This window comes from Alosa alosa, chromosome 4 (genome assembly GCF_017589495.1).
Source record: "Alosa alosa isolate M-15738 ecotype Scorff River chromosome 4, AALO_Geno_1.1, whole genome shotgun sequence".
Lineage (NCBI taxonomy): Eukaryota > Metazoa > Chordata > Actinopteri > Clupeiformes > Clupeidae > Alosa > Alosa alosa.
Window position 1 is genome coordinate 32,027,287 of NC_063192.1, and position 15,214 is coordinate 32,042,500.

At 44.5% G+C, this 15,214-nt stretch overlaps 1 protein-coding gene across 1 annotated transcript in view; it reads right to left on the reverse strand.

The window, feature by feature from the left end:
* LOC125293744 (plexin-A1-like) overlaps positions 1–15,214 on the reverse strand; it is a 165,445-nt gene that overhangs the window by 16,480 nt on the left and 133,751 nt on the right. Inside the window, 3 exon segments of the mRNA XM_048241839.1 lie at positions 8,211–8,359; positions 12,187–12,421; positions 14,572–14,715. Coding sequence (XP_048097796.1) covers positions 8,211–8,359; positions 12,187–12,421; positions 14,572–14,715 — 528 coding nt within the window.

Genomic DNA, 15,214 nt, shown 5'->3' on the forward strand with positions numbered 1-15,214 from the left:
AAATATAATGTTCATTTTCAATTTTATGCAAGCAACACATCCCCAAAAAAGCTGAGAAAGGGCATTTTCACCACTGTGTTGCTTCATCTCTTCTCTTAACAGCAGTCTGTAAATGCTTGGGAACATAGGAGACTGTAAATGCTTGGGAACATAGGAGACTGTAAATGCTTGGGAACATAGGAGACCAGTTGCTGGGGTTTTTAGAATAACATGTTATCCCATTCTTGCCCGATATATGATTTCAGCTGCTCAACAGGTTGGAGTCTTCTTAATCATATTTTTCATTCCATGATGCACCCGATGTGGCTGGTCTGGACTACATGCAGGCCATTTTAGCACCTGGACTCTTCTATTATGGAGCCATACTGTCGTAATATGTGCAGAATGCAGTTTGGCGTTGTTTCCCCAACTTTTTGGAAAAGGGGTTGTATATGATTTTCTAGTCTAACCTAACACAGCAAGCAGAACATGTGTATTCTAGAAATCATAGCATTGCTTTAGTGACCAGCCTCGTGAAGGTGGAAAGAATTAAAAAAAAACATCTTAAATGTATAAATGTATACATTTATACACTTTTAGTCGTGTTTTTGTGTCATTTGTCAGACAGCTGAACAATTATGGTAAATTACTGCTTTCATAAGCCGTTCCACTTTATTCAAGTTTCTTGAGAAAGGCCTTCACAAGTTTATTGAGCTTTGCATGAAATGCCCCTTAAATGTCAAATCAAATCAGACACAGACACTAACTGCCAACTACAAAATAATGAAGGACAACTTAATACTGACTTGAACAATGTTACACATTTATTCTAAGAGCATCGTTTGGTCATTGCCCATTCCAGTAAATATCATAAAGACATGTGGAGTCCTTGAGGTGGTAATGTTGTATCTAAAGCACTAAAGCTCAACCTTGATTTGCCACAGCTCCATTCTCATCCCATCACCACTTCAGGCCACTTGAATGCCTTGTGAATGCACCAAACATACAATGCGGCTGAGAGAACATTGCTTCTGTAAGGTCACGTGGAGAGTAAGCTGGAGAAGTGTCAAACTACTTTGAAAAGCCAGAGAACCTTGGCAAACTTTTCCTTTGACTGCCAATGGATTCAGACTAAATGCAGACAGCTGAGTTCTGCAACCCCACAGAACGAGAGAGAGAGAGAGAGAGAAAGGAAGAGAGAGCTGCATTGTGTGTGTGTGTGTGTGTGTGTGTGGTGTGCATGTGTAGGTGGTGGTTGGCCAGGGGGATTAGGTGACAGTGCAGTGGGGGCTAGACACGACCTCCATGTCAGCAGATAGGAGAGTGCAGAGCATTCGCTTGTTCTGCAGGGTGGCACCTGTCATTTCGCATCAGACGCATCCCATGAACCCCTCCAGACCTGACCCATTATCCTCTCTGACACACACACACACACACACACACACACACACACACACACACACACACACACACACACACACACAGACACACACACACACACACACACACACACACACACAGACACACACACACACACACACACACACACACATACAGACACACACACACACACACACACACACACACACACACACACACACACACATACACACACAGACACACACATACAGACACACACACACACACACACATACACACACACACACACACACACACACACACACACACACACACACACACACACACACACAGACACACACACAGACACACACACAGACACACACACAGACACACAAAAGCAAACTCTTTCTTTGAGACATGAATTCAAGGCCTTACCAGTTGTAAACATGGTGTTCACAGAGGTGTTAATCTGAGGTTGCTGACCTCTTAAAACAGGGTAGCAGAAGCATAACGTAACCTACGCGCCCAACAGTAACACTTGGACACAACATATTCCTATGTATAGCACCTCAGTGACAAACGTAATTACTGGTTTAATGGCATGGGAGATAACAGCATCTCTTTGTCTTTCTCTTTCTCTCATTCTCATCTTCTCTCTCTCTCTCTCTCTCTCTCTCTCTCTCTCTCTCTCTCTCTCTCTCTCTCTCTCTGGCCATGTTGGTGTAAGCAACAACAGAAGATCCAGGCTCTATACAGCACCTTTAATCATGTTTAACTACACAACAGGAGTAACAGGGTCTGACATCAGGAGCAGTGCTGCAAATAGACCCTCAGACTCTCTCCTCTCTGTCCTACACCAAGCCTGGATTCCAATCTCCTGCTTGTCATGGATCTAAACCCATGTAACTCAGAGACAGCCCTGCTCTCCTCTCACAGCTACACGGCCGTCATAAAGTGCCTTTCTCCCCGGGTGAAATTTCCTGGGGGGGCGAGAGGAGAGGAGAGTAGAGGAGAGGAGAGGAGAGGAGGCTCAGTGAAGCAATAAGGGCCTGAGCCCGGGGTCCAGACACTTGATTACGATGGGGACCAGAGGGCAAATGCAGGGGAAAACAAACCCTGGACATGACAATAAATATGTGATTATTCTTTTGCCCTGCTGTAAAGGCCTCCGGCTGACACCATAGCTTGTGCTGTTCTGTGTGCGGTGTGCAAAGGTATTTGTGTGAGAGCAGCGGCTCAAAAGGCCCAGTCCACTCCCCACAATGTTCTCCTGTTGTTTCACTCCCGCATCTACAAAATATATAATGATTACGGATCATATAAGGCCTCATTTCATCACTATCAAAAGCTTCATTTCTCACAAGATGAGCATCTATATGAAAGTGTGGGATTACTGGACCACATGTAAAGGCAGCTCTGCAATATGTTGCTGCCATTCTACTGGCTCTATAAAGACATGTTATGAGCTGTAATCTCCAGAGGAGGGAGAGAGAGAGAGAGAGAGAGAGAGAGAGAGAGAGAGAGAGAGAGAGAGATAGAGAGAGGAGAGAGGGGAGAGAGAGAGGACAGAGAGAGAGAAAAAGAGAGAAAGAGAGAGGAGAGAGAGAGAGGAGAAAGAGAGAGAGAAAGAGGGGAGAGAAATCCTGGTGACAACAGGCAGCAGAAAAATGAGCTGTTGAGACAACTTTGGCTTTTTTGCCAGAAAATGTATGTTTTCGCTTCCAAATTCCAAATTATACGATTGAAGACATTGAAGTCACCAACAGAGGCACAAGTCTGTGAAGGTAGGACCTCTGTACTACTTGACAAGACAGTGAAAATTGAATGAGAAGACAAAGCTAAAGTGCTAAACAAGCTAATCAAAAGTAAATGGCAGTTATGGGTGTTGATGACATCATAATGGATACTTCTTTGAAGAAAAATTAGCCCAAAGCAGAGGCATTTTTTAAAAATGAAGATGAAATGGAGATAACATATCCCAAAGACATTAAATCAATGGACAAAAATAATAAAATGAAGGAAGCACTATTGAAAGACCACCCTGAGACCCTTCTCCTAGACTACAGTGGCCCAGAGAATAAAAGAGTTTGCTGCAACCTGCTGTTTTTCACTAAAAACACAGATGCTTGGCACTGCACACTTTTGACTAAAATGAACTGCATTAGAAAGGGAGGTATCTGTAAAGGCAGGCAGCTGACCCTTGAAAATGAACAGGGGGCAAGGCTGACCATTAACATATACCACAATGGCACAGTTCTGATCCAAGGACCAGAAGCTGGTCTCAGTGAATTTTAGGCTAAATTTGGACTATTGAAGAGAGAGGTCCAAAAAGTCCTGGAAAATCCTGAGAGAAAAGACCAAATCGATGAAAAGCCAGTTGCCATCAAGGTGAGAATTGATGAATCCTGCCTCAACACACCCCTATTCCATCCAAAGGCTCCCACTTCTCCCAGAATAAGAGCCCTACAAGACAACTTCTCTCTACTAGAACAGGACTATTTCGTATTTAAAGAAGAAACTACCAACAACATCTGCCAGCTCCAAGACTGGGTCATCCAGATCAGTAACCCCAATGTGCAGCTTCAACAGCTATGCACTGCTATGAGGCAGCTGGAGGAGGCCAACAAGGAGATGAGGCGAGAGTTGACAAGTGTGAAACAAGAACTGTCCAAGAGAGAACAACATACACAGGCTTTGGAGAGTCAACTGGAGGAGATGAGGACCGAACTAAGGTCGAAAACCTCTCTCACTAGCAACACCTCAAGCAGAGCACAGAAACATGTGACCTCACAGATGGACAATGCCTCTTCGTCTACACCATCACAGCATACCCAAAGTCTGATAGACGAAAAGGATTGTGGCAGAGAGGAAAGCTTACGAAGACCAAGTTCGCTCATCGCAGGCAACATCAGATCCAACTATAACATCAACAGCATCAACAGTCCCACTTTGAATAGGCTTTGCATGTCTGTGTGTGTAAGTGTGTGTTGTCCATGTTTTTCTAGATACATATTTGTATGTATATCTATCTGTTTAGGTGTGTGTATGTGTGTGTGTGTGTGTGTGTGTGTGTATGTACAATTCTATATAAATGTGGATGAAAGTTTTTTTTTAGATAATTAGGCCTATACTTAATTTTGATACAACCTAGCCTCAAGTTAACTTTGATTTAAGACAAAACATACATATTTCTTTATGGCAAAGACTAAGGGTTGTACTCATCTGCTTTTGGTGAAAAGAGTACACATCCTGACTTTGTAAATGTTGAAAATAGTTCAGATATTGTAATACTGTTAGAAACATGGAGTAAAGGAGGAGAAAAGTTTAACTCCATTCCACATTACAAGGAACTCTATATTCCTTCTGTTAAACATCCTAAAGTAAAATGTGGAAGAGATTCAGGGGAAATTGTAGTATTGTTTAAAGATAATCTTACTGATCATATTTATCCTGTAAAGAAGGGGAAGTCACATATATGGATTAAGCTAAAAAAGGAACTCACTTTCTCAGATCTTGACATTTATCTATGCGCCATCTATATACCCCCATATGAATCACCCTACTACTCTGAAGAAACCTTTGAAATTCTGCATTCAGAAATCATACAATTCCAATCTGAAGGATCAGTTTTGCTAATGGGAGACATGAATGCAAGAACAGGTACAGAAAAAGATTATATAAACCCCAATGGCTATGGATATATCACTGAAGCTCAAATAAATGAAAACAAATTTGAAAGATCACGTCAGAGCGCTGATAATACGGTTAACAAAAATGGCAAACAGCTGCTTCAGCTTTGTAAAAGTCTGGGTCTCGCCATCACTAATGGTAGAAAAAATGTGACTCTCTGGATAGGTACACCTACTGCTCACATCTTGGTAGTAGTGTTGTAGACTATGCAGTAACAGATATTGATCCAAGCTACATGAATTATTTTATGGTTATGCCTCAAATCCCACTCTCAGACCACAGCCACATCACTCTGAGTTTAAAAACGAGAAACATCCCAAAAACATGAAACTAAACTCTATCCCCTGCCAACTCAATTTCGATGGGGAACTGACAGTGTGCTTCAATATGAGACTGAACATAATAGTACCGAAATTGAAAACCTTATATACACATTTTTGTTCACAAAATTTCAAGAGGATAGAGAAGGCATAAATCTAGCAACAGAAAACAAATTCTGAAATTTTTAATTTAGTGGCCAGCAAAATACTAAAAGTAAAGAAAAAATACAAGAAAAAGAAATCTAAAACTAAAAAGAACGAGTGGTTTGACAAAGAATGTCAAACATTAAGGAAACAGTTAAGAACACTATCAAATAAGAAACATAGGGAACAAACAAATACAAGCACACGGTTACTATACCAACAAACTCTTACCAAATACAAATCATTACTAAGACAGAAAAAAGGCACGTACATGAATAAAAAGCTATAGAAGATATATTAGATGCTGTCGATCAAAATTCATTTTGGGAGTTATGGAACAAACTTGAGATCACCAAAAAAACTAAACAGATCCCCCTATGTGATGCAAACATCTGGACAGACCATTTTGGGCAACTCTACAGTGAAGATAAACTAAATCCACTCCAAACACAATTGACTGATAAATTACAAGAATTGGAATCAAAAAGTAAAAATGAATTGAACAATCTAGACACCCCTTTATCACTAGCTGAACTAAACGAAAAAAATAAAACCCTAAAAAACAAAAAGGCATGTGGGTGCGATGGGATACATAATGAAATGATTAAGTACAGCAGCCCAATACTGAAACAAGCCATTCTCAAACTTTTCAATCTAGTTCTAGCTGTTGGTCATTTCCCATGGCCATGGAAAGAAAATCAAATCGTACCAATCTACAAAAACGGAGATAAACTAGATCCAAACAACTACAGAGGCATTGTTGTAAGCAGCAACTTAGGAAAGCTTTTCTGTAGCATCATGAACAACAGAATGGTAGAATTCTTACAGGAAAATAGAGTTCTAAGTAACTCTCAGATCGGGTTTATGCCAAAACAACCACATATATACACAGAAAAAATATGTACAGAACACCAATAGAGGAAAACTTTTTGATGCTTTGTAGACTGAAGGGCCATTCAGTCTGGCATGATGGATACATTACTAGACATTATATACCAACAGATGTTGTGTCAAAATGTACCATATACTTTAAAACAAGGGTGTTTGGCAAGGTTGTAGTCTTAGTCCTATATTCTTCAAATACATGATCTCATCAGACATAGCAAAATCCAAACTATCAGGATGACCTCCTGTTTGGCGGATGACTTCTGTCTCCAACTGAGGAGGGGCTAAAAGATAGTCTGTCAATCCTGGAAAATTACTCTCAAATTTGGAACCTCCCCATAAACAAAGAAAAAACTAAAATAATGATATTTCAAAAAAAGACACGTTCAACAGAGAATAAATATAATTTCACCCTTGGTGAAAGCAGACTTTCCCAAGTGACAAGCTATAACTATTTGGGCCTAAATATTTCCTCCACGGGCAATTTTAATCTGGCTATTAAAGACCTGGTTGACAAAGCACAGAAAACATATTATTGCAGAAGAAAAACTCTATACCAATACAACACCCCTATCAAATTGTGGCAAAAGATTTTTGATTCGGTTATCAAGCCCATTATCTTATATGGCAGTGAAATTTGGGGCATAAAACATAAAGATAATTATGAGCTATGGGACAAAAGCCCAGCAGAAACACTACACCTGGAATGCTGTAAGAACATGTTGGGGGTACAAATGAATGCAACAAATATTGCATGCAGAGCAGAACTTGGAAGATATGCACTATTAGTTGATATTCAAAAAAGAGCATGCAAATTTTATTACCATGTACTGTCCTCAAAACCAGAGGAATATAATCACAGTGCCCTTCTACAGAGGAGAACCCACCCAGAGAGAGATCCTTTTGATTTTCTTATATCAAAACACAATTTGAATACACCTGACATGTCTCAGGCAAAGTTAAAACATATCGAAAATTAACAAAAGAAGAATAGAAACAATATTGAACAATCCAACAAATTGAAATGTTTCCAAAAAATGAAAAAACAATTATGAAATTGCATCTTATCTAAAAGATATTACCGAGTACAAACAAAGAAAATTACTAACATCTTATAGATTAAGTGAACACTCTCTGGCCTTAGAAATGGGAAGACACAGGCTGTGGTTGTGCAGTGAGGGAGTAGTAGAAGATGAAAAACACTTCCTCACTGAATGCAGTCAGGAACCAATATTTCCTTCAATTCAGGCAAATTATACCTCAATTTGAAGTATTAGAAAATGAAGACAAGCTCCCATACTTGTTGGGAGAGCATACACGTTGTGTAAAACTCGCTGCGCAGTACCTGTTAACATGTCATAAATCGAGGAAGTGAGTGACCCATATTGTGACATGCTTTTCTTTATATCAATAACCGATAGCCATGATAGCACATTGATAAATATACAGTATAGTATGTATAGTAATACTGTATCATACATTTAATTTATTATTCTCTCTTTTTAATTATTATCATTTTGTTATTATTATTATTATTATTATTATTATTATTATTATTTTATTCATATATTTTATTTTTTAAAGAGATATTGTATCTGTGTTGTTTTGTTATATGTTTGCTTTGGCAACACTGCTTCATTGAGTAATGCCAATAAAGCTCCATTGAAATTGAAATTGAAATTGAAATTGAGAGAGAGAGAGAGAGAGAGAGAGGAGCGAGAGAGAAAGAGGAGAGAGAGGAGAGAGACAGAAGAGATAGCGAGAGAGAGAGAGAGAGAGAGGAGAGAGGAGCGTCCACAGTGGGAGCGCATGGGGTGCTCGTGTACTGACCCGTACCTCCATCTCCTTCAGCACAGGGTGGTCCTCGATGCCCGGGAACAGGACTCGCATGGCGTAGGTGCGGTAGTCCAGGAAGGGGATGCCCGCGCCGTCCAGCTCCTGGGTCAGCTCGTGGATGTCCGTCTGCAGCTCGGCGAACGCTGCCAGGGAAAGAGAGTGGGGGGGGCGACAGAGAGGATGTAAACATGATGAAACATGATGATGGAATTCCAGTCTTGCTCTGACCAGCTGAAACAAATAAAACAAACACATAGCTCAGACAATGAGTTCAGATAAATCAAACACAAGAGGCACCACACACAACACACACACACACACACACACACACACACACACACACACACACACACACACACACACACACGCCACACACACAATACACACACACACACACACACACACACACACACACACAATAACACACACACACACACGCCACACACACACACAATAACACACACACACACACGCCACACACACACACACACACACACACACACACACACACACACACACACACACACACAATAACACACACACACACACACACACACACACACACCGCCACACACACACAATAACACACACACACACACACACACACACATACACACACACACAATAACACACACACACACACAATAACACACACAGGCGCCACACACAATAACACACACACACACACACGCCACACACACAGGCGCCACACACAATAACACACACACACACACACACACACACACACAGGCGCCACACACAATAACAACACACACACACACACACACAGGCGCCACATACAATACGTGATAGGCTGCAGAGCTGGGGACTGGGACATGGGACATGCTCACAGCCAGAAGAGAAGGCTTCTTATTGTGCACACTGAGCCATTGTATTGTCAGCTAGTAGGATGCAGTTATCCCGGCTCGGTTCAAACACTCTGGGCTCTCCAAAAATAAAGGGGGACAGATGCCAGACACAAAAGTTCACGGGAGAAGAAAGTCAATTAATTGCATGAGTGGCTAATTAATAAAAGGAGCCGAGCGTTTCATGCATAATTTCCTCCAGCTGTTGCCCAACAACCTCCCTGCCCCCCCCTTCCCACCACCTTTGCCTGGTCCACTGGGAGGCCAGGAGTGGAACATGGGTCCCCCCCTTCCCACCACCTTTGCCTGGTCCACTGGGAGGCCAGGAGTGGAACATGGGTCCCCCCTGGTCCCACCACCTGGGAGGCCAGGGAGGCCAGGAGAGGAACATGGGTCCCCCCCCCCCAAGCTGCCTCCTGTACGGGGCTTTTCCCTCTCTCTCCCTCATCACACGCTAAAACAACAACAGGATTTCTAATGAGCTCTACCTGGCGTGCCCTATGGGTGTCCTCTCCAAACAACGCCGATCTAAACACGCTACCTGGCGTGGCCCATGGGTGTCCTCTCCAAACAATGCCAATCCAAACACGCTCCCGTGTTTGTGCACGCCGAGTGCTCTCTGCACCTCGGCGGCGTCGCTTCCTTGTCATGTACTTAGTAAGTTTGAAAGATTTCATTCAAAATTGGCCTCAAACAGTTACTGAATTATTCAAGCAAGACATCAAGTCTGACTGAGTGCCAACCAGAGTGACAGCTGGAAATATTGTTTTTATGAAACAATGACAGATGACTATTGCATAAGAGCCAAGAGCATGCCACTCCACAGTCTCTGTTTAATCAAACAGTAGATCAAGACGCAGAGCTGTATAGCTGTTTACAACAAGACACTGACCCAATTCATCACAACAAACACTCTGAAGACGAGTCACTTGTTAGGCTAACGTGTTTTTCCAGGTTGAAAGTCCCTGAAGAAAGTGCATGTCACCTTTACATTAAACAACTCCAGCACCTGAACTTGTTCCGGACCACTGGCTAATTAGCCATTAGACTCTAGCAGTGGCTTTGTTTGTTTGTTTTGGATTATGGAGCTCCCTGACAACATCCCCCATCACGGCTCACTGAGCTCCATGACACACACACACACACACACACACACACACACACACACAATCTCTCTCTCTCTCTATCACTCATACACACACACACACACACACACACACCCCTATGCCCCCACTAGTTGGCACTGTGTTAGACACACCCCTCCACTGCATCTCTTCCCGCTGGGCCCCGCCCTTCCTTCTGCTGCTCTGGGCAGGCGCCTGCATCCAGCCGGGTGGAGGTGGAGGGAGGAGGGGGAGGTGGAGGGGGAGGAGAAGGGGGAGGTGGAGGGGGAGGAGAAGGTGGAGGGCGGAGATCGGTTGTCTTCCAGGTAGGAGCCCTGACTGACACGCTGAAACGTTCAAATGTTTATTGCTTCCAGGGGCCTGGCTTCAGCCACACTTCTCTCACACTGGGGCACACTTGGACACACTTGGGCACACTGGGGCACACTTGGGCACACTGGGGCACACTGGGGCACACTCTGGGGCACACTGGGGCACACTGAGGCACACTTGGACACACTAGGGCACACTTGGACACACTAGGGCACACTTCTTTCACACTGGGGCACACTTGGACACACTGGGGCACACTTCTCTCACACTGGGGCACACTTGGACACACTTGGACACACTGGGGCACACTGGGGCACACTGGGGCAGGTTCTCACTGCAGGAGAACTGGAACCAGCAGGAGGCGTGAGGACAGAGTTGTCCAGAGTTCTCTCCACCTTCTTAGCTACATCTGCTGCTAACTTCTGAGTTCTATTAAAAAATATGCACAGGATATTTACATAAGTATATACACCTGTATCCTGTATATATGCAGGACAGAGTGTATTCAACATTCTGTTATAAGTTATGTTTTGTGTATCATTAAGCACATTAGTTTCGGGTGGAAATAAATAATGAATGACTACTTATGAAACTGTTTTCAGATGCAAAAGCACACTTGAATAGATTGGATATGTTACTGTGCATTGGCACTCAGGAACGGCTCTGCTCTAATGAATTTATATGGTCAGGATATCTGCCAGAGACACACTCAGGTACTCAGGTACTCTGACAAGTGCTGGCTTTAAATCAGTGCCTCTCCTCTCACATTTATCTATCTGCAATTTCTCTCTCTCTCTCTCATCCCTCTGTCTTTTCATGCACATATCTGCTGTCCATCCGCTGCTTGGCAACAGATGGTTTCTGAATGTGCCAGACAAGGTCATGACTCGCTGGACAGTCAGCGCTAAGATAATGGCCAATTAGTCCCCCGGGCGACTCACTGAGGGCGCAGGGCGGAGACGCCGCAGCCGGCCTGCTGCCCGAGCTCTCGCTGGCATCCGGCCCAGTGCGGTGACACAGCAGACTGACCAGCGCCCACCTGTAGCCGCCCGCAACACCACCAACCCCCGCCCCCCGCCACAGGCAGAGGGGGAGTAGACAGGAGGTGCAGGTAAGGGGCAGCCGAAGTGCTATTCTGCTGAGTCACAAGTATTTATTGTTCATTCCCACATTCACAGACACCCCATGTCTAATTCATGCTCTGTTTGTAGATGTGTTGAGAGCAGTAAAATGAGCAGAGCAAAAACAAAAATCCAAAATAGGCGAAAGACAAAATAAATATGCAGCATTCGGCTTTTCGCTCCATGTGAAAACACACAGAGCAGCAGAGGTGTGTGTGGAGAGAAGACCAGGGAAACGGAGTGGTGTTGGGGATCAGCAACGCTAGCGGGAGAGCGTCGTACATCAAACAGTGACAAGCTCAGAGAGCGAACGAGGACAGTGATGGAGACGAGGACGCAGAGAGTAGCCGAGGAGCTCACCCTCCTCTCCACGGAGAGACCCAGCAGAGAGTAGCCGAGGAGCTCACCCTCCTCTCCACGGAGAGACCCACTGACCACAAAGACCCAGCATATTTTGTGTCTCTGATCACGTCGCTAGAGTAGCATATCTGAATCTGAGAAGTGAAAGAGAGAGTGGTGGAAACTTCCGGCAGGTAGCGAGGCTCACCTTCTTTGCACTCCAGGGCCACGCGCGACTCCAGGTTGTCCATCTGCAGCTGCAGGCGCTTCAGGGTGCGGTCGGCGTCACGCGACTTGCGCTTGTAGGCGATGAGCACGGCGATGATGACCAGCAGCAGCAGGCCGCCGCCCCCGCCGATGCCGATGATGGCGGGCAGCGTGAGCAGGCTGTCCGAGTAGATCTGCAGCGTGCCCGGCGAGAACTCGAAGCCTCCAGCCCGGATCTGTGGACACACCGGCATGAAGCAGAGCATGAGAACACACACACACACACACACACACACACACACACACACACACACACACACACACACACACACACACACGCACACACACACACACACACACACACCCAAAACTACCAGATGTACACAGGCGTTCCACAGAGAGATGCAGTTAAATATGAAGTCCTGGCTTGGCTAGCAAGCAGCTATAATATGACTAAAACAAAAGAGGTCGAAGGACAATAGGAAGGCCCTCTATGTTATTGGCAACAATCTGGTTCAAAACAGGAGTTACATCATGAAGAGCTCCACAGTGATGGAGTATGAGTGACAGCAAGTCAGACGGGCTCAGCCCAATAGTGCTTAGTAGAGCAGGCTAGTGCAGAGGGGCCAGTAGTGCTTAGTAGAGCAGGCTAGTGCAGAGGGGCCAGTAGTGCTTAGTAGAGCAGGCTAGTGCAGAGGGGCCAGTAGTGCTTAGTAGAGCAGGCTAGTGCAGAGGGCCCAGGAGCCAAACAAGTTTCTTCGAAAACTCCTGGGGTTGCGGCTGCCAGCGCACAGCTGTGTGCATGACAGAGGCGGGGGTTAGGGGACTAACTCTGAGTAAACACACACACAGCACGCACACACACACACACACACACACACACACACACACACACACACACACACACACACACACACACACACACACACACACACACACACACACACACACACACTGTCTCTCTCTCTGACATGAGCTGAGAGAGCCCAGACACATGTCCCCGTGCCAGGCGCCCACTGGGGCAGGCCCGTATGTAGGTCACTTTTCACGGGGAGGGGAGCGCACAGCTGAGGCCTCTCTTCCAGGGCCTGCGTCGTTGCACCCCACAGACAAATCCAAACAGGGTGCTGGGGAGACTGCTCTATTTTTATCACATGGAGGTTATTTTTTTAGAAACAACTATTTATGAGAGAATCGCTTTGACCAAATTCATTGTGACATTTTCACCAGCAGCTGAGCGGAGGGAAAAAAGCTGAAGACTAAACACGGATGTTTACACCAAGCTGCTTGCAGATGTGTTGTCTAAAGTTACAAGTGATACAGGACCTTTAGTGATGGACTTTTTATTTGTACGGACAATTATTACACTCAAAAAATTAATCTACCTTAACAATGGGATAATCATTTCTGTTGAGCAAGTTTGTGACCCATTTCTAACAATATCAGTGACATTTACTAAACATAATTGGATGACAAGTGGATGAAAAGAAGTGGAAAAAGCAGCAGGGCCTGAGTGGGATAGAGGCGGATGACGGGAGCTCAGGTGAAGTGTGCAAATTGGAGAAAAGCTTTGTGAGACTCAATGGACTGAGGGAGCCGACGTCTGGCAGTCTGCACCGTGCTGGAGTGAAAGGCTTGAAGTCAGACAGTTGGAAATGTAGCATTTAAATAAAAATGGAAGCCTGATTCAGTCTAATTGATTAAATGGACTGAAACCTACCAGGGGTAACTATGGTTGGGGCTGCAGTGTACTATATAGGGAATTATCCCTATTAAATGCTAACTTCATGTCATTCTATGCCATAGAGGTGCATAACAGAATAGGCCCAGCAGGGGCAGGTGTACTGACATTTATGACAATGCTAGAAAGGTCAGTGGGATTTCAATTGTCACGTCATGTTCTCAATTCATGTAAAGGTTCAAATGTATCGCTTACTTGTGGACTATGTTTTAATATCACTACTGTCAACTTGTGCGGATTTCTGCGATTTTAGATCTATTAAGTCACTACATGACAGAGTTATGATCCAGTGTGTTGTTGGACACAGACAGGAACAAACCAGTTGACACATCTGAAGGGAAAATGGGAGCTGCGCAGTTTGCTTTTGTAGGAGACGGCCTATACTGCACTAGCACAACGGGAAAAGGTGAGTTCAACTTCCTGTCTATTTCTCACTCAATAACATTTTGTCCTACATCATCTTTTCCAGTTGTATAAAAAATGGCATTGGTTTGACCTCCATTTGACCTGACACAGGAGTCTGTCAGTGTGAAGAGTAGCTGTGTGTGTAAAAGTGACAAATCTGTCTGGTCAGTAGGTGCAGTGAGCAGCACTGCCTGAGGAGAGCTGCTGTGGGAGAGGACCTGAGGGAGAGCATCCACCCACCGTGACTTTGTGCTGGCCGGTCAGGTTGGGCCATTCACACAGCAGCTGGCTCTCCGAGTGGGTCAGCACGCACGGCGTCTCGCCGATGAACACCGTGTAGTTAAGCCGGGGGTTCCCTGGGGCCGCTGGGACCAGGTTACGACCCTGGCGGCAGAATAGAAGCCATCGTCAGTACTCTTACACAAGCAATTAACACCATCACTCAACTCTACTACAACGCTACTCAGGTCCCTGTGCCTAGTTGAGATTCTTGCAGTGCTCAACAACTACAGCTGAGGTGTACAGTACTTTATATATTAAATGCAGTCAAGTATACTGTATATGTAAAGCTAGTGTGTAAAACGTGTCATATTGGTCATAAAGATGATGCATTGCTGGCTTGCCTGAGGGGAATGAGAGGCAAAGAAATAATGGCTGTGTTTCTGTCTCCTGTTGTAGCAAATAAATGAGTGTTTGCCCCAGAGCTTGATTTGTGAACACTGCAGTGGAGGGATTGCAGGAAGGTTGTGCCATTAAGTACTCTGAATGCACTTATTATCATTACCCTTGCAACACCACCCCGATATCAAATTAGATGTGAAATTAATTGCTTGGAGAATGCAATGCAAGTCTTCTGAAAAACAAATCAATTAATTTCAAAATT